The sequence below is a fragment of the Pteropus alecto genome, unplaced genomic scaffold (genome assembly GCF_000325575.1).
Source record: "Pteropus alecto unplaced genomic scaffold, ASM32557v1 scaffold71, whole genome shotgun sequence".
Taxonomy (NCBI): Eukaryota; Metazoa; Chordata; class Mammalia; order Chiroptera; family Pteropodidae; genus Pteropus; species Pteropus alecto.
Window position 1 is genome coordinate 323533 of NW_006433024.1, and position 19173 is coordinate 342705.

Genomic DNA, 19173 nt, shown 5'->3' on the forward strand with positions numbered 1-19173 from the left:
TTTGTTGATTTACGACAAACGCAAGCATGTTAAACTCCTGCAGTGAAAAAACCTACCCAAACTTTCTTGAGCACAGGAGTGTATGTGCGAGTGTGCCTGTGTACACACTTGCGTATGCCTATGTGTTTGTGTGCAGCAATAGTGTTTCTTAGCATTCACTTGGGGCATTCTTATCTAAGTCCATCAGACCTGAAGAGCATGTGTCTACACTGGCTAAGCTATGAGGGCAGCTCAGTCCTGGGCACTGGGAGTTACAGTCAGGCATCTGCCCTTCTGATCGGGAGATGAGGGCTCCAGGGCCCATAGAGCCCACCCCTCCTCCACCCCTCCCACCTCTCCTGCAGACCCATGGACTTGACGGTCAGTGAGGCGGGGTCAGTCTCAGGCTTGATGTCCATCACGCAGTCAAACACGGGAGTCTCAGGGACGGCATCCAGGTCCAGGAAGTCATCCTCTACCTTCTCCTCCATCCACTCGGAGTAGGTGAAGGAGGGCTGGCGGCTCACCGACTGGCGCCTGTCCTCAGGGGGCAGTGGGGTGGGTGGCTCTGGGGGAGCCCTCAGAAGGTGCCACACCTAGTTGGGGGTACATGGTATCATGGACCTGGGACCATGCCGCCAGCCCCTGGCTGATGGGCTACCCATGGGATTGAGCTCCCTGCGCCTTGACGTGTCTAGAGCAGTCCAGCTCTCCTAGGAGCTATGTGCAAGGCACTGCCCCTCACCTAGGTGGAAGGCTCTGCTCCCCATCTTGTCCTTCCTGCCCCCTCCCTCCTCCAAACCTCAGCTGCTGGTGGATTGAGGGCTTCTTGGTGGGGTATGGGGGTTCCTACTCCACTCTTCTCTTTGCCTCAGCTTCTTTTCCTAGCCTAGAACAGTGCAAACCACTTTCAAGAAAGAAAGCGCCTCTCACTCCAGGCTGGACACACTGGTTGAAGCAGACAGATACCCTGTTCTCGGCCCTATCCAGAACGTCTAGTCTGTTGGTCACGTGGGAGCCGGTGGGGATCAGCCTCAGCGTCACAGGAGGGGAGCACTGAGGTCGGGTCAGGAGGCACCTTACCAGGGCGGTAACGAGGACCACAGACAGAGAAACCAACAGCAGACTGAGGACTTCCCAGGTCCCGCTGCCCAGCCAGGCCTGGGGGACATCAGACAAACAGGTCAAGGTGGTGGGAGGAAGAGATCTCACCTGTTTCAATGGGACAGAACCGAGAGTCTTAAAACTTTGGACTAGTCTGGGTGGGGAGCAGGGAGAAGTGCTTCAGGGGTGCGGTAGTATCTTCTGAACTCAGAGAAGCCCCAGCGGGGTTGATGGGACTGGACCAGGCCCCAACTGCTCCCTCCTATCCTGGAGGCGGGGTCCCCAGAGCTTACTCACCATGGGTCCCAGCTGCTCCAGAAGTGCGAGCAAGGAGGAGAAGAGGTCTGTGGCATTCTGTGACCAGATGGGGCCATAGCCGCTGAGCCAGAGCATCCCGCAGGCAAGCTGAGACAAGCGGACTGAGTTCAGCTTGAGCTCCACACCCCTATATTCTCACCCACAGAGCTTACCTTCCGCCTCAACCTGGCCCCCCAGAGAAGGCCTCAGGAGAAAAGTGGACTGAAGGGAGCCAAGAGAAAGCTCTTCCTAGAGGGGACCCCTTAGTTACATATATAAAAAAGCAAGTCTCCCAGAGTTGGCTTCATAGACAGGAAGTCCTCAGAGAGACGCCTGCAGGATTAGGGGGTTGGGAAGGGCTGTGTTTCTGCTTCTGGGGTTAGGGAGGGCAGGGTGTAAGGGGCTTAGCTATCAAGGCTGTAGCTCAGAACTCCAGGCTTCTCCTCATGCCAGCCCAAAGGCTGGGAGTCACTGAGGAACACCAAGAAGGCCCCTCATCTCTCTGTACCCCAGGTGGCCATCTTGGGGAGGAAGTGGAAGGATGTCCCTCAACCCACACTCTGTGCAGGCCCTCACGAGGCCTGCGATGTCCTTACCAGGAATTGGGAGGCAGCTAACAGGCAGAGGCTGCTCCTGACAGTGAGGGAGTGGCTCCCGGTGCCTTGAGGTGGTGGCTTCTGAGCTGGCTCTGAGGGCGGTGAAGGAGATGGGGGCAGTGGCATCTCTCTCTGCGAGTCCGTGAGCCCTTCGGCCTGGTCCAGCGCCTCCATCACTACCGGCTGGGGGAGACCTGTGGAAGGCGGACAGCGGGCCGATGACTCGGGCCCTGCTGACCCACGGTGGGCTGCTCCTTCTGGGGCTGCTGTGGTTTCCTCTCAATCCGGGATCAGTCAGCGTGGCTCCACTTCCAGCAGTCACCCTCGATTAGCAAAGCAATATTCACCTACCTTCGTCAGAAAGAGCTAAGTGTGGGTGGACAAATTATTTCTCTTTTATTTCTCCAGTAACAGAGTTAAAATGGCAGGAGGTTTTTCGGGGAGTTAACACCGTCGTGTTTACGCAGCTTCATTCTTTTCCATTTCTTAAGGAAACAAAAACCAACCACCTCAAACTCAATTAAAAGAGAGAGAACAAGACACGGTATTACCAGGTCGTGAACCCGAACACCCCACCCACGCCTGCCCTCAGGGTTTTTGACTCCCGTGCTCTATGCCCTGACTGGGGCTGGAGGCTGGACACTTGACCAGATCACAGCCACATGCCCCTCGCCCATCGCGAGACCCCACGCTGAAGGGGCATGGGGGGCAGTCAGGGTGGTGTGGAGGAAAATCCCGGTGTAACCCAACTGATACCAAATGTCTGGGATTCAGTTCTAGGTCTGTCCCTAGTTGTGTGACCTTGGTAGTCAGCCCCTCTCCAGGCCTTAGTTTCCACATCTGGAAAATGGGGGTTAGGCTCAAGCCTTGGTTTTCTAACTGTGCTTTCTGGAGCCCTAGCATTCTCTCTGGTGCACCAGACATGGCCGAGTGTTCTGCGTTCCTATGCCTGTGGCTCGACTGTGGAAGCTCTGTGTGTCCCCATTCCATATGCTGGGTTTCCTCTAAGATTATTTCAACACGAACTTCCACTACTAAAGTAGTCTGAACACCACTGGCTTAGGTCTGAGGCCGTGACTGCAGAGTAGGGATTCTAGCTGCAGCCACCTTGGAGAGTCCCAGGTGTCGAAGGTCCCCATCCAAACCCACATGTTTCAGTCTATTGCCAAAAAGAGAGGAGTCAGCAAAATGGATGTGTACAGCTTGACAGTGGTGATGGGACTGACCACCCATCACGATATAATGGGAGAATGTGCTTGTTTGCTCACACTATGAACACTTACTGAGCATCTCCCACGGCCTGGATCAGTGTGGTGTAGAGCCCAGATCCTGCAGACAGCTCTATTTCTGTCTCAGGCTCCTCCCTCCCAGATGCGGATCCTGTACGACTCCCCAGTTGCTGTGTTCCAGCCTATGTCATGGGAGAATGTGCTTGTTTGCTCACGCTACGAACACTTACCGAGCATCTCCCATGGCCTGGAGTGGTGTAGAGCCCAGATCCTGCAGACAGCTGTATTTCTGTCTCAGGCTCCTCCCTCCCAGATGCCGATCCTGTACGACTCCCCAGTTGCTGTGTTCCAGCCACACTCCATGCAGTCCCTCAGGTGAGCCCAATCTCTGTGCTTTGCACATGCTGTTCCCTCTGCCTGGAACATCCCTTCAACACCCTGCTCCACCCTGTCGCCCTGCCACACTTTGCCAAAATAACTCCTATTCATCTTGTAGAACTCAATCAGATGTCACTGGAAGTAGGTCCTGCCCTATTGTATATGTCCAGCACCCTAAGCCTCTCCTTCATTCCACCAGCAGCAACAATACACCTGCAACGTACAAGACCCTGCTTTGAGGGCTTTATGTATGCTAATTCCCTCACTCTTCCTAGTAGCCCTATAAAGTTGGTAGTTACTATTATCCTCTTTTTACAGAAGATGAAGATGAGGTGTAGCGAGGTTAAGAGACTTGTCCAAGGTCAGCTAGCTAATAAATGTTCAAGGTAGGTTTGCACCGAGGCAGCTGAGCAGCAAGGTCAGCTAGCTAATAAATGTTCAAGGTAGGTTCGCATCGAGGCAGCTGAGTAGGTTCTAGGCTACATTACACCAGCTTCGGGCTGTGAAATTATTTGCTGAATATCACCTCTCCCACTCGTCTGTTAGTTCATAAGGGCAGGAGTGGTATCAGTTTTGTTCGTCATGATTGCCCACAGCATCCAACACAAGCCCTGGCACGTAAGCCTGCAGTAAATACTTACCAAATGAGTGAATGATGATGGGTAAGTGATCATCTTTTACTCAGTTTTCTCACTGATAAATGGGGATAATTATATATACTTTGAAAAGCTATGGTAAAGACTATAGATACTATAAATGAAACACCAAGCATGGCACCTGGCATCTAGTAGGTATTCAATAAATATCAGATTTTAATAATGATTACACGTGACTCCCAGTCTGGTCAGTAAAACAGTCCAGGGGATACATGTTTACAATAAAGTTCATGAAGTGAAAAAATCTGAGCGCTGGTGGAGTCAAAGGGGATAGAGGAGGGCATCTACCTTTGCCCATAAAGGCTGCAGTTACTAAACACATGAGCACACAGCTCAGACCCTGGCCAGAAAGGTGAAAAAGGAAAACCTGCTACCAAGCTACATCATGTAGGAAGCCAAAAATTTCCACTATTGACAAGCAGAGGAGGGCTGGTTACTCAAGTGGAAAGGTTTCTACCCTCACCCTCTCAAAAAGCAGTCCATGGGTGGAAGCTGCCAAATATGGAAGGCTGGGAGGGGTACAGGCCCGGGAGCCACACGGCCTGGCTCTGCAACACACACGCTGTCTCCCTGGGTCTCAGCTGCCTAATCCGTAAAGAGAGGGGCTTGAACTAGAACTCAGTGCTTCTCACATGTTCCTTCCATCCTCAGAGGACAGGGAACATGGGTCTTTGGGGGAATAACAACGAGCTCGCACAATCTGGAACTTGGCTGCTTTATTTTAAAATTCATGGGTGCTCTTTGTTCTAGACTATGGTATATCTGTACTTGTTTTGATATTAAAATAATATGTTTTTTCTCCTCCCAAAGCTTTGAATCAAATTTATGCTTCAGGAAAATACGCTACATTTATACTGTGGCTTTGCCCTCAGGGGTACACATACTCCAGTCTGAGAAGCACGGAACCTGCCTGCAATAAAACATCATGCCACTGTTATAAATGACTCTGTCGATGAATATTTAATAATGCAGAAAGAAATTTTGATGCTATGGATGAGAAAGACAAGGTTATAAAACAGTATGATCTTCCTGGCCTTACAAATTAAGAAAGTATAAGTGTGCACACACAAAGGTGGAGAAGACCTGATGTAAGAGGAGAGGTTAACACGAGACTGTGCTTGCAGAGCACGCAGCACAGTGAATGCGCAGCACACAGCAAGTGCTCCATAAATGTTGCACATGGCAAACGGGAAGAATGGAAGCCAGGTATTAACAACAGTTCTTTGGAGGAGGGCGAGATTAGAGGTGATTCTTTTTCACTGTTTATATATTCTAGATTTCCTTCAATACACATATATATAAATATATATGTATACACACATATACACATATTTGTCGTGTGAAAAAGTATTTTAAAAAAGAGATCACCATTCTAAGTTTAGATACTGTCAGGCCTAGTTAATATTCCCAGGTTTTGGGTCCTGACTCCCACCTGTCATGTCTAAATGCACATGGTGAGACATAAGAGATTGAGAAAGTGTGCGTGTCTCTGTGAGACCCACCCAGTCACAGAATAGCAGCTCAGAAGACAGTCCCTCCGATGATGCATGATCACCATGTTTGCATATGAAAGATGGCAGGTTAATTAACTTGCAAGAAAGAAAAACTGCAGGCTGGCGGGGCCCCTGTGCACATCTCAGAGACAAAGTTGGAGGCTGTTATTTTGCTTTTTTCTTTTAAAACCACAGCCCTGGGGGCCAGATAAATCCAACTGGTAGAGTCTTAACTGAGCACCTGATAGATGCCCACCTTTCAGAGCCGGGTTTATTTAAAAGCTTTTCTGGGCAGAAATCTAACATTTCTTTACTCGGGAAGATATACTTTCAAACACGCACTATATTCTGCATTAAATTTTGAAGGGGTTCTTGGTTAAGAACCCCTGATCTTGGTGGTGGGGAGTAGAGGACTGTGAGAGAAAGTGGTGGAAGTAGGGGAGGTGGAGAAATGGGCTGATTTCAGTCTCTGCTCATTAATGTGTGAGTCCAACACACCAATCATACACTTTGCGAAGCACTGGGCCGGGCTCGAAACAGTTCCTGCCTGCATGGACCACTGTGACCCGTTTGTCCTGTAGGCCTCGGGTCCTGCTCCTAGAGATGATGTCAGCTCTTCTCCTTGCCCTGCCCACCCTTCCACTCACTATCTTGTTTTGGGGATTACAATAAAACCTTGCTGGGCAGGCTCTGTGCAGTTCCCAAAGTGCTTCTGCACGCGCAGTTGCATTTGCTTCTCGGCAGCCCTGTGAGGTAGATATTATCATCATCAGCCCGTTTTATCGGTGAGAGGCGGCTGCTTGTGTCAAGGGCTGGCTTTTCAATAGTTCACAGCGAGGTAGCTGCTTTGCCACGCATGAAACCCTGACTCAGAGGCGGCCTGCTGACAGTGATTTAACGTCGCACCAGCTCCTCATGCACTTGCCTCTTGCACAGGGTGAAGGGGATTTTCCAGGCATGGAAATGGAAGCTTAGTGGGTTAAGTGGCTTGCCCAACAGACCCGACATTCGAACCCAGGGCTTTCTGACACCAAGCGATCTTTCCATTTTGCCATAATGCTCTTCAGGAAGGGGTAACTGCAACAAAGGCAGGGAGACAGTGAGAGTCTGGGAGGGAGGGAGTCCCTGTATCTGTGGGAACCTTGAACCCCAACCAGCTGCAAGAGGGTAGGGTGGGAGTGGTACAGATATTACACCTGATCTGGCTGATGGCTCCTCATAGGATATATGGTATGGAGAAGAGAGGTCCTGGAAGGTTCCTAGGAGCTCAGTATCCCAGGCCAAAGCTCTAGGGACCCTGGGTAGAGCCTGCAGGCAAATGGTCTTTAGATTTACCTGGGGCATGTGGAAACACTATGATCCCTGTCCTGTCACCTAGCACTGGATTCTCACCATTAAACTCTGCAGCTACTGCGTGCCCCGCGGCTGATACCACCTGAGCTGGAGAACCCGTGGCTGCTCCTGTCAGTGACTCATCCTTGGAGCTCCCAGCTGCCAACTCACCGGAACTGGAGCAAAAGGCTGGCTCAGCCTGTTCCTGTTTATGTGAGGAGAGAGGTTGGTTCTGTCCCATTCAGCTTTTCTTCCCTTCCCAAACATGGCCAGGGGGACCTCCCAGCCATGCCCACCTAATCACAGGGGGCCCTGACCAACAGAATATCACACTCAATCCTGCCCACGCTTCTAGAACTACTGTCAGTCAGAGCTTGACAGGCCCTGAGGGGTATCTGGTCTAGGCTGCTAATTTCTCAGACAGGGAAACTGAGGCCCAGAGATGAGAAGTGGCTTACTCAAGGTCGACAGCTAGCCAACAGCAGAGCCAGAATGTTGGCTGCTACCATAACCACTATAAGCCTACGCATAATGGGTGTTTACCACGTGCCGGGCATTGCTCTAAATGCTTTATATATATTAACATATTTAGTCCTCACAACAACCCTAGAAGGTAAGTGCTACGCTTACTCCCAATTTACAGATGAAGAAACTGAGGCACAGAGAAGTCAAGTCTCTTGCCCAAGGTCAGCTAATATATGAATAAACTAAGACTAGAACTCAGGCAGTCTGTCTTCAGTGCCCAACACACTGACCAACAATAACCAACACACTAGATGAAAACTAATTCAGGTATTCTGCTCTCCACATCATGTTAAAGAAATCTCCAACACTCCCACCCCTCAGTGTTTCAGAAGTATGGCCTCATCTATCTGGGAGGTGGTGCTGGGTTCCATAGCCTATCACTGTGTCTGAAATCCCACCATTAGACACGGACACTGGCGTACAGGATGACGGCTTTTATCTTATTGTGGGGATGGAGGGGAGCGTGGGTGGGATAAGGGGAAAGCCTGAGCAGTTTTCTAATAGCTTTCACCTGTGGAGGGGTTTAACCCATAAGACTCACTCTCCTCATGCTCCTACTCTGCCAACTCGGAGCCAGGCACATCATGAGCCTTATGCTCATTATCAATACCCATAACCATGCTGAGGGTTAACGTTATTGTCCAGTCTCACATGTGGAGCTACAGAAGCACAGAGAGGTTAAGTCAGGAGCCTTATGCTCATTATCATGCTGAGGGTTAACGTTATTGTCCAGTCTCGCATGTGGAGCTACAGAAGCACAGAGAGGTTAAGTCACTTGTTCAGGGTCAGAGTCAGAAACTGGCAGAACTGGGATTTGAACGCAGGTCTGTGGGATTCCACCATCCATGATCTTTCTGCTAGTCCACAGAAAGGTCTAGAAACCCACACGGAGATGGGGTGGGGCAGACCGGCCAGGCCCACTTTGAAGTTCTGCTGGGGTAGGCCCTAAATGCAGAACGGAGGGAGTTGCAGCCAGGAGAACTGAGAAGGGGTAGAAGAGTGTAGAAGGAACGGGCCCAATCAGCCGCTTCTGCCTCGGCCGTCGCCACACCCTCAGCACTGCCCTGGGTTCTGAGGGACAGCCGGGCCTCACTGGGCGAGGGCACTGCTATGTCCTCACTGGGAGAGGCTGGAGTGGTGGTCCCATTTTCTGTTACCTTTTGGGGGTGTGTAGCAGCAAACTAGGAGTCAGAGGAGATGTGTTGGGGTGAGGGAAAATTCCCCAAAACGACGTTTCATTTGGCAAACATTTGCTGAGTACCTGCTCTATGCCCTGAGCATGTCTTGTGTCTCAGTGCTAATGCTGACCAGCCGGACTCCTAAGAGTGAGAATGCTATAGAGAAGAGGCATGAGAACTACGTAAATCGACTAAATGTTAAACCAGAGCCTATAATGTGCTGCTGCCTGACCACAGGAAACCTACAGAACGAAGGAAGGTTTCTGCTGGGATTATTACCTAACTATTCACCCACACCATGAAAGGAAAACAGGAAAACAGAGTCACACCCTACACAAAATAAACCCAACCAACCATTCATTCCCTAGGCCAGGCCACCTGGAACCTATAGAACAAAGGCCGAGATTGCCAGCACCCTTTTCCCTCTGCGTATCCACACCTTTAGTGCTGCATACTCACACTGTCAAAGGAAAACAGGTAAACAAAATCTTTAAACTGTAATTCGTAGAAACTAAGAATCACATATAAACCGGATTTCCTTTAACATGTGGCGTCTCATTCTCTATCTTTGAAAGGAGACCATGCTGTCTACGGAGTGTTATTCCTTCTCTAATCAACTTTCCGTCTGTCCCTCTCATTCTGTCTTTGAGAAGAGACCACGATGTCTGTGGCATGTTATTCCCTCTCTAATAAACTTTCCTTCTGTCTCTAATTCTGGTGTGTGTGTGATTCTTTCCTTTGTGCAATCAAGATCTCTGTCTCTCTCTGTCTCTCTCTCTGTCTCTCTGCAGGACTCTAGTCCCCACTTGGGGGGATTTGCCCTGCATCAGGAACAGCCCTGGTGAAAAATTTCCAGCCCCTCCGGGCAAAGGCAAACTGATGGTGGGTGTGGGGTCTTGGGAATCTGCATTGGCTTCCCACAACCCCTTCAGATGCTCAGTCCCGCTAATCAGTGAGCAGGACAGCTACCAAATCCACAGATGGAGGTAGCAAGACCACAAGGACCTGGGCTGTCAGTGAGTGTTTGATCCCTTTGGATGGTAAGCTGGCTGAGGGCAGGGCCCAAGTCCTTTCCATCTCTACATTCCCCAGGCAGGCAGGATGGCATGGGGAAAGGAAACCCATTTTGGCAGAGGAGGATTCTGGAAATAAAACATGGATGCTCACCATTTAATAGCTACATGACTTGGGCAAGCTGTTTAACCTCTCTGTAACTTGATTCCTGTGGTGGTCTTCAGACGTGTCTGTGAATTCTTCAACATTCCTCCCATCAGTAGGTGGAGTCTGTGTCCCCTCCCCTTGAACTGGGTGACTGCCTTAAGGATGGGGATGTGGCAGAAGTGATGCTGTATGACCGCTGAGGCTAGGTCTGAAAAGTCCACGTGGCTTCTGCTGGTTTTCTCAGGACACTTGCTCTAGAAACCTTCAGCAGCCCCGTAAGAAATCTGGGTACCCTGAGGCTGCCTTGTGGAGGGAGAAAGAGAGAGAAAAGAGAGAGCAAGAATGAGAGAGAGCAAGTATATCAGACCCGGTGGGTACTCAGGAAATTCTGAATGCTGAATGGAGTGGTCAGCCCCGACACTGAGCAGGCAGGCAGTGAAGCAGGAGGGTACCTGCAACTTAGCCCAAGTGGACAGTCAGAAAATCCCATGTATGGGAATTTTGTGTGTTGTGTTTAAAGCCAATGTTTTGGGAACTCACCTCAAACAAGGTGAGGAAGCTATACCACAAAGGAGTGGGGTGGGCAGCTGTACTATTCTCCCCATCCTTCCCCCTACCCCCCAAGGCTGACACACAATGCAAGCCAGCGGGCCTGAGGTTTGGGCTAAGCAAGCTCTGCCTCCTCCAAGCCATAGAAGTCTACGGTGTCCTTTCTCTTAACAAGCCTGGCAAGGGACGGTGCTAAGTGCCCAGCGACTACTTTACAAATATTGGCTCAGTCCTTACAACCATCATATGTGATAGGTGAGAGGACCGTCCTCATTTTACAGAGAGGAAATCAGAAGTCCAAGAGGTTAAGTGATTGCTCATTCTAGCTTGTGAAGAGAAGAGCCAGGACTCAAACGCAGGCAGTTTAATCTCTCCTCTTAAACCAGACTCCATGCTGCCCACCCCAGGGTGGGCCTCTGCTGCTTATTCCTCTGCCTTGTTGGGGGAAGTCAGCCTGAGAAGGAGCTTCAGCTCATTTCAGGACAGAAGTCACTGGCCTTCTCCCCTTGGCACAGTCTATCACACCCTGGCATACAGAGGTGGGGGTGGGTCAGAGAAAAGAAAGACTGAGACCAAGATGATGGGAAGAGGTCTGGGAACCAATGGTGTCTGATGCCTAGTCTGGAGAAGGGGAGTCTGGGTTGTATGAGGGGGGCTGACCACTGTTTGCAGCCACCTGAGAGGCTGTACTAGGGAAGGGGGTGCATCAAGAGGCAGGAGTGGGACCTGTATGTGGATGTTCTACATAGGCAGATTTTCCAAATAACAAGAAATATCTGTAGGACCTGACCCTACAAGTCTGTACTGCAGCTCTTCCTGTCCTCACAAGTGGCTTTGTTTCCAGGGAGGTAGCTTTTTGCAGTCTCTGGAAGCAAAAGCTTTGGAGTCACACAGACTTAGGTGTGAGGCCTGCATTTGCCATTTACTGCCTAAGTGACCTTGGGTGAGTGACTTAATCTCTCCACCGGACAATAGATATACTACGATTTGCCTCTTGGATTCTGAGGATACCTTAAGGTAAAACATAAAAAGTACTTAGCTTGGTGCCCCACACAGGATGAAAGCTCAATAAATAGTAGCCAGAATTTAGAGAGGAGGGGGAAGAGGGGAAGGGGATGGGAAGGGAAGGGGCGGGGAGGCGAGGGGAGGAGAGCGGGAGGGAGAGGCAGCAGTAAGGACTTCCCTTTCATCTGCCAGGTGGGCCCTCCAGGAGGACAATGGTCCCCGCCCGGATGTGGGTAGGGGCTTTGAAGCTGCGGGCTGGCAAATGGGGTCTTGGATAGAATGGGCACGGTCTGGGGGTGGTGGAAGTGGGGCAGCTTTGTCTCTGCCAGTTAATTAAATCCGGAATGCTAACAAGCTTTCAAAACAATATGCAACTCAAGTACTCTCTGGATGGGACATAATAAAATGGTTCTATTTGAAATAGAACCAAACAGCTTTGTTGCTGCAAACAAAGGCCCAGTTCTTTGTGCCTCTCTGGAGCGGAGGCCCAGAAGTACAAGGGTGAAAGGGTCAATGAAACTGTGAGGGTGCAGCATCCCCCGCCCCCATGCTGAGAACTGAAAGAACCGACAGAGAAGCCCTGGGGTAATGATATACAAGAGTTCCCAAGTGCTTGAGACTGAAACACAAATGCATGGGAAGGAAGGAACGGACTTGAGAGAGCCTCTTGTTCCCCACTCCCATTTCACCGATGAAGAAACTGGGGTCCAGAGAGTAAGAACCAGGATTGGCACGCAGGTCTTTAACCCTCGGTTTGCGTCTCGCCTCTGAGGGTAGCATGGGAAGTTTCACAGCAGGGATCTGAAGGTCAAAGGCCCCATGGCTGCGGAAGCCTGGGTCTTGCCCTCGGTGGTCTAGGGGAGTCCAGAAGATAGGAGGTGAGCAAGAGCGACCTGAGACCCCCCAGGACAGTAGCACTGACAAACCCCAAGCACTCGGAGGCTGCTGCCCTTAGATGACCCTCTATAACCGAGAGCCTCACGACATCGGCAAAGTGTCCGGCCTGAGCAGCAGCTCAGCTCTGCCTCTAGCGGGCAGTGTGATCCTGGGCATCTCACTGCCTCCGTGGGCCTCAAAGAGTGCAACACGGGGTCTTTAAGCGCCCTTCCAGTGCTCAAGACCCACTGTTACCTTAACAAAAAATTCTGAGCCCTGGCTTTAGTTTTATTCAGTGGCTTCCCCCCTGTTCTTAGGATAAAAACTAAAATCTTTGCCATGGCCAACAATAAAGGCCCAGCATGCTCTGGGCCCCTCTTATCACCCCAGCCTCTGCACACACCACCTTCTTTCTGGTTCCTTCTGCTCCTGCTTCTTCCAGATCTTCTGCTGGAACCGGTCTGGGAAGTAGAAAAGTTTGGAAATGGGTGATGCTACTCAAAGAAATTCTCACAGTCCCCAAGAGGGAATGTAAGCTGAGGTTCCCTTCCATGCTATTTGTGGTGGGGGTGGGGGAAGCAGAGGCATCTGCAGGTCCATCGCTTGGGGGAGCTGATAGGCCAAGTGTCCAAGGACGCATTGGGGAGCACTATGCAGCCCTTAGATCAGAGTCCATATGGCACTATGGAAGGAACTCGGGAACAGAGTGCCAAGTGAAAAGTATGAGCTATAACACAACACAATTTTATGAGTTAAAAATATAGGCACACAAAATATCATAGCAAATATAACTAATATAAAATATAAACTATAACAAGTAGTTTTACCCGTTCCCCAGGTAGTGTGGACTTTCACAACAGGCCAAGACTCCCACTGGGGAGAGGCAGGCCTGAGAGGCTGGGTGTGGCTGAGGGTATGCTGATGCCAGGACCAACTGGGTGGGCGGCTCAGGTTGGCAGAGGGTGACCTGGCCTGGTAGAGGACAGCAGCACACTTTTAAATGGTCTTGTCTGTGACGGAGAATTGGTCCATCTTAAGCTAAGTGATGTTCACCAGGGATGTGGGCACAAAGATGACTGAAAAGGATGTAACGGTCACGGCCATGGACCGAATGAGCTAGGATGGAGCCATCGGCTCTGGGAACTACCTCCATGCTTTAGTGCTGGTAGCTGAGGAAAGCCAGACTGAGAAGCGAGACTGAGGGAAGGGGAGGGGAGGGGAGGTCAAGGCTTGGTCCTTAGAAGCGGGGTGCTATATGTAAAGCCTTGTCTTTGTTTAGGAAGACTGCATGGAATGGGTGCTCCTATGAGAATCTAATGCCTGATGATGAGGTGGAGCTGAGGCAGTGATGTTACTGCTGGTGAGAGGCTGCAAAGACAGGTGAAGCTTTGCTCCCTTGCCCGCCACTCACCTCCTGCTGTGCGGCCGGGTTCCTAACAGGCCATGGACTGGTACGGGTCCACAACCTACGGGGTTGGGGACTTGTTTTAAATAATAGCAAGCAGTCAGTGTGGCTGGACCACAGGGAGAGGGAGTGATGAAGATAAAACAATAGAGATATGCAGGGCCATGTCACTTAGGACCATGTAAGCCATGTTAAAGAGTCTGTACTTTATCAAGAGCCATAAGGACCTATTGAAGGATTAAAATAAAATACATGCCGGGCCCTGCCAGGGCGGGAAGTCAGCAGCTTATTCGGGAATTCGCCACCTTGAAAGCACAGCAAGTGAGGAAGCAGTGAGAGGAGGCAGATGGGGGGTGGGGGTGGGGGTGGAGCAGTACCAGGGCTCGTCCTAGCCCATCTGTGAAAGGCATGCCCAATGCTGGGGCCGACACACACAGTGCAGCACTGTCCTCACCCCCAGGAAAATGTCCCTGGCCCTGGCCTCACACTTTGGAGGGGCCCTGCTTCAATCCTTTGCAGGCATGCTCGTCCTCAAGGTGAGGAGTCCATGAAGCCAAAGGGATGTCCCCTCCTTTAGACCACATACTGAGAAACACAAACCCCAGGTTTTCCTGCCCAAACAGTCCTGAGCCTGATTCCTGGGCCTGTGCGGCCCTCTTCCCCGACTACTGTGCTGCGGTGTGCATCCCTAGGATTGGCCACGAAGTGACTGTTTGCAGAAGGTATGTTTAGAGTTTGGATGTGTGGGCTGGGGTATCCATCCACAAAAATGTGCATGAGGGCCCTTTGCGATGGTGCACAGAGCCTGGGAACTGGCTTTTCTTAGGCTCCATATTTTGGTGCAGAGCTCTGAGGAGTCAGAATTCTAAATCTGGTTTTCAAGCTCCTTACAAAGGAATATCTGTTAAGGGAGAAGGACAGAATATATTTCATTTCAAAGTTTGTTAGCTTGATTTCTAACTCTTAACTGTCTGGACACAGACATAGCAGATACAGGCCATACATATGTTAGGGGTGGGCCTGCATACAGCTGTGTTCACTGAAGATTAAATTGCAAAGGGTGAGCAGCTGAAATAATGGAAGGCTGTGGGCAGGGGGAAGAATGGGACATGAGATGGAGGCTGAAGGAAGGAAGATTTAGGGGAAGAAGTAGTTAGTATTCAGAGGAATGTGAAAACTTATAAAGAGGATGCTTTAAAGATGGCCACATATCCTCTGGACTCCTGTTGAAAGGTAAAATGGATTTCTCTCTTGAATCTGGGCTGGCCCTACGATGGGCTTTAGTCAATAAACTGTGAAGTGACGCCGTGTAACTTTTGAGGCTGGGCCTTCAGAGATCTGAAGCGTCTGTTTTAGCCCCTCTTGGAACACACCTTCTTGGAAACCAGCTGCTGGATGAGAAGTCTAACTACCTTGAGATTGCCACGCTGTGAGGAAGTCCAAGTTAGCTGCATGGAGAGAAAGGCCAAATGAAGGAGCACTGAGGTGCCAGACATGGAAGGAAACCTTTTTTGGACCTCATCCTAGCCCAGTGCCAGGTGACTACAGCTGAATGAATGACCTCAGCTAATGCTACCCAGAATGAAAGAATCACCCAGCTGAGCGCTTTATGACCTTCTGAATCATGAGCAAATAAAATTCTTGCTGTTTCAAGCCACTAAGTTTTGAGAGTTTGTTAGGTAGCAAATAGATAGCTAAAACAGGTGGTGAGATCTGAAAAGGAGAAATGAGCTTAAATGGAAGGATGAGATTTTTTTTTTTTAAGGTATAAAGAACTTCCTGAAAGCTGGGGTGATTCGTTCCTGGCCAGGCCAAAGAGAAAGGTGACAGCATCTGTCACTGCATGTCTCAGGAATACAAAGGATGCCCAGTTGCCTGAAAGGGCTTTAGCATGAACCCGTGTAGAGGCAGGGGACTTTCTTCCAGTTGCAAAGACTTCCTTTCTAGTCTCCTCGCACATCCAGATATCTCCCTAGAATATGAGAAGTATTTCTATCCTGGTGAAGGAAAATGGATGGTCGTCTTCTCCTGCAACTCCAGCCCCTCTCTCGGCTTGACTTTGCAAGTAGGCACACTCCTGTGTGTGTCTGTGCTGGGTCTGTGAGGTCCCAGGCCTGTGATGTGGATCCCAGATCCACAAAGCTATATGGTCCACTCCACTGTTGAAAGATTGGCCTGAGACTTGATGCTCAGGCTCTGGGAACATGCAAAGGTTTTTCTGTTCACACTCCAGATCCTGGAACACTCGTCACCATCATTATGACCTACCATTTATCAAGCACTGGGTAATAAGCACTTTACATGCTTCAACTTATTTAATCCTCACAAAATCTCTGTGAAGCTCTTATATTATCACTCTCATTTCAGAGTGAAGAGTTCGGAGCTCAAAGCAGTCAGGTAATGTACCCGAAGTCATGCTGCTGGTCTGCGGCAGAGCTGGGATTTGAACCCAGGTCTGTATGCCTCCCCACAGCACCCCAAGACCCAGCTACTTGGGCTCCTGCTTCCAGATCTGTCCTAATGTTTGAGAATAGTTAACTTATATCGTCATTGACCAGTGGGTACCTTGCTTGGTACTTGTCAATACAATGGTATCGTTACAGAATGCTATCCAACTAGTGTTCTTAGCATATCCAAATGGTGTTTTGTTTTTCTTTAATTTCTATTCCAAAGACTCAAGTCAAAGACAATTCATTGTACCATCAGCCACAATAAATACCCCTAAATGCATTAAAAGTCCTGAGTGAAAACAAAACCATCCATTAAGCAAAGCTAAGCTGCTGAGTATTGACGGTCACAAGTGTTATCTCAGCAATAATACTGCATCCAGGTCTGTCTTCTCTCTGTCCGTCTGGGCTCCTGCATCTGCTCCTAGACCAGTATGGACCAATAGGCGCCAGACTGGGGTGCTTGAGAATAAGGGTTAGCAGATGGAGGACAAGGCCCATCACAAGGTTACCTCATTCCCTCAAATGCTTTGATGGCCAGTTACTAACAACACAAATCAGGACCTTACTCATGGTTCCAGTCACGGTTTAAAGGTCACTTCTTCCAGGAAGCCTTCCATGACTGCCCCTGAGACAAGGTGACATTACTGATGCACCCTTCCATGGAGTCCTGTCCTCCTTGAGAACGGGTCCAGGTCTTGGTCTGTCTTGCTCTTCACTGTATCACCAGTGCCTGGCGCAGCATTAGGCACAGAGAAGATGCTCATCAAAAAATTGTCAAATTGATAAAAGGGTCAGGTTGTCTATCTATCTATCTATCTATCTATCTATCTATCTACTTACTTACTCACTTACCTACTTAATGCCTACAGCACCTAGTATTCCAAGGTGGTCTCCCATCCAAGTACTAACCAGGCCCAACCCTGCTTGGCTTCTGAGATCAGATGAGATGGGGCATGTTCAGGGTGGCACGGCTGTAGACTGGTCAGGTTGTCTTTTTAATTGGCCTTTGTTGGCTTCTAGCCTAAGACCTTATCTGTGCCATGGTAGGACAGCTGTGAAAGCTATGACCTACCCTCCCTGACAGCCAGGAGAGGTGGCTGCAGGATTAGGATAACAAAGTTGTCCTCAATACAGGCCTCTCCTTTACTCTATAAAAGGTCACAGTGATGGGCAGTGGCCTCTTGCTGAGACCTAGACCTCGTCGCTCTCAGAAGAGGGTCCACTTGATACCCACAATGATACAGAGCCTACGGCTGGGTGGAGAGTTAGGAAAAGTCATTGGGACTTAGGTGGTGAGTGGGTTCCAGAGCCACTGGCCCAAGAGGCCACTGATTCTACCAAACGAGCGATGGCCTACTTAGGCCTCAGTGTCTACTCACAGCCTTGGACAGAGCCAGTTCATCATGACATACTTAAATCTCAGGATGGTGACATCATGGCTCCAGCCAGCTGCCAGCCACAGGAGGGCTGTGGGAACACGCTGTTTCCAAGAGCAGTGTTGTCCTTAGACCATGACCCTATACTTCCTCTTCTCTGGCCGTGCCATTCCCCATGGGGTGAGAAGTCCACAGGGCCCAGGAAATGTGCCCACACCCCCTTTCCAGGCCATGCTTTGGCAACGAGGATTCCAGAACTCCTTGCCTAAGTGACCTAAAGCCTGCATGGGTGCAGGTGCACCCTTCTGAGGGTGGATAGGGCCTCCTGCTTGGGGATTTTGGATCTTTAGGTTTGAGGGGTGGCCAAGGGGCAGCTATTGGGGCGGGCATGGACCATACTTGGACACGTAGACTGACGTGCCCACATGCGCACCCGCAAGGGCCCTTGCAGCACAGGACTGAGAGGTGGGTTGATGCACCACTAGGGGCCCCATCTGCCGTGTGGCCTCGGTCCCTGCAAGTGTTAGGAACGGGCCTGCCCGTAAGTCTGCCCACTGGAGACACAGAGCAACACTTGGTAATGTCATGCCGTAACTGGCACCTACTGTTGTCTTATCTACCTCCTTCCTCTGCCCTGTACCCTGAGGAAGCTGTCCCAAGCTAGGCCTGAACTCGTGCTGGTTGAGGAAGGGGCGGAGGCCCCAGCATCAGCAGGGTTGCCTGGTTTCTTGCGAATGTGAACACCTACGCACGGAAGAGGGGGAGTGTGAGTTGGAATGTATAAATGTGTTTGGGTGACTGTGAGCAAGTTAAGTGAGCAAGCGAGGGGAAGTGAAAGAGAAGAAAAGAAGGGTGACCATGGGTGCGCACGAGGGCAGAAGAAAAATAAACGTGTGCGTGTCCCAGTGCCTGCCACAGTACTGGGAACCACGTCTAACTGAGGGCCTGGAACAGGGCAGAGAACGGAAGGGAAGGAGTGTGCCTGCCTGTCTGTAGGCGAGCGTGAGAAGGGGTGTGGTTGCGGGAAAGAGACCTACAGAGAATGAGATTGCAAGCAAGTCTGTCCACCTCTAAAAACATGTATAATGGAAGGGGGTGGATGATGGAGCAATGGAGCTAAGATAGCCGGACTGAGCAAGAGGAAGAAGACTCGCAGGTGTGTGAGCTGGAGGGTAGGTGCGTGCCTCCACAGTCTCTGTGAGACAGACACAGGGTGCGTGCCTGGGTGACTGTGCGTGGGTTTGTGCACACTGAGTATGTGAACATGAAGCTGTAACAAGTGAGAACACACATGAATGTGTGAGCACATGTATGGAGGGCCCCAAGGGAATAAGCAAGTATGCCCGCCTCAGGACAGCTGTGGATTGCCTGGAATGCTGATGATGTTTTCACCCGGAAATCACAATGTGGGAGGACTGTATGACCTGCTCCGCATTGGCTCATGTCCAGGTGACTGTGTCTGGGAGCTTTGGCCATGTTGCCCCAGCCTGGTGCTGCGAGTAGGAATGAGTGAGTCACCCAGGCATGGCTGGCCCTCACTCTGCCTCGCCGCTCATCTTGCCCAGCAGGGAAGACAGCTGGGAG

General features: G+C 50.4%; 1 protein-coding gene and 1 pseudogene across 7 annotated transcripts in view; both read right to left on the minus strand.

Annotated features, from left to right (window-relative positions):
• PTPN5 (protein tyrosine phosphatase, non-receptor type 5) overlaps nucleotides 1–19173 on the minus strand; it is a 54764-nt gene that overhangs the window by 12561 nt on the left and 23030 nt on the right. The window contains exons 1-8 of one of the 7 annotated variants that reach the window (XM_015586450.2): nucleotides 13770–13802; nucleotides 12765–12819; nucleotides 9935–10231; nucleotides 7125–7269; nucleotides 1977–2170; nucleotides 1381–1488; nucleotides 1063–1140; nucleotides 334–575 (exon numbers count right to left, since the gene is read on the minus strand). In XM_015586450.2, coding sequence (XP_015441936.1) covers nucleotides 334–575; nucleotides 1063–1140; nucleotides 1381–1488; nucleotides 1977–2170; nucleotides 7125–7269; nucleotides 9935–9937 — 770 coding nt within the window. In that variant the 5' untranslated portion in view covers nucleotides 9938–10231; nucleotides 12765–12819; nucleotides 13770–13802. Of the gene's footprint in view, nucleotides 1–333; nucleotides 576–1062; nucleotides 1192–1380; nucleotides 1489–1976; nucleotides 2171–7124; nucleotides 7270–9934; nucleotides 10232–12761; nucleotides 12820–13769; nucleotides 13803–19173 lie in introns of those variants that run through there. The other 6 variants (XM_015586446.2, XM_015586451.2, XM_025044153.1 and 3 more) reach the window with 6 other exon arrangements.
• Nucleotides 17074–17192, minus strand: LOC112476767 (annotated as a pseudogene).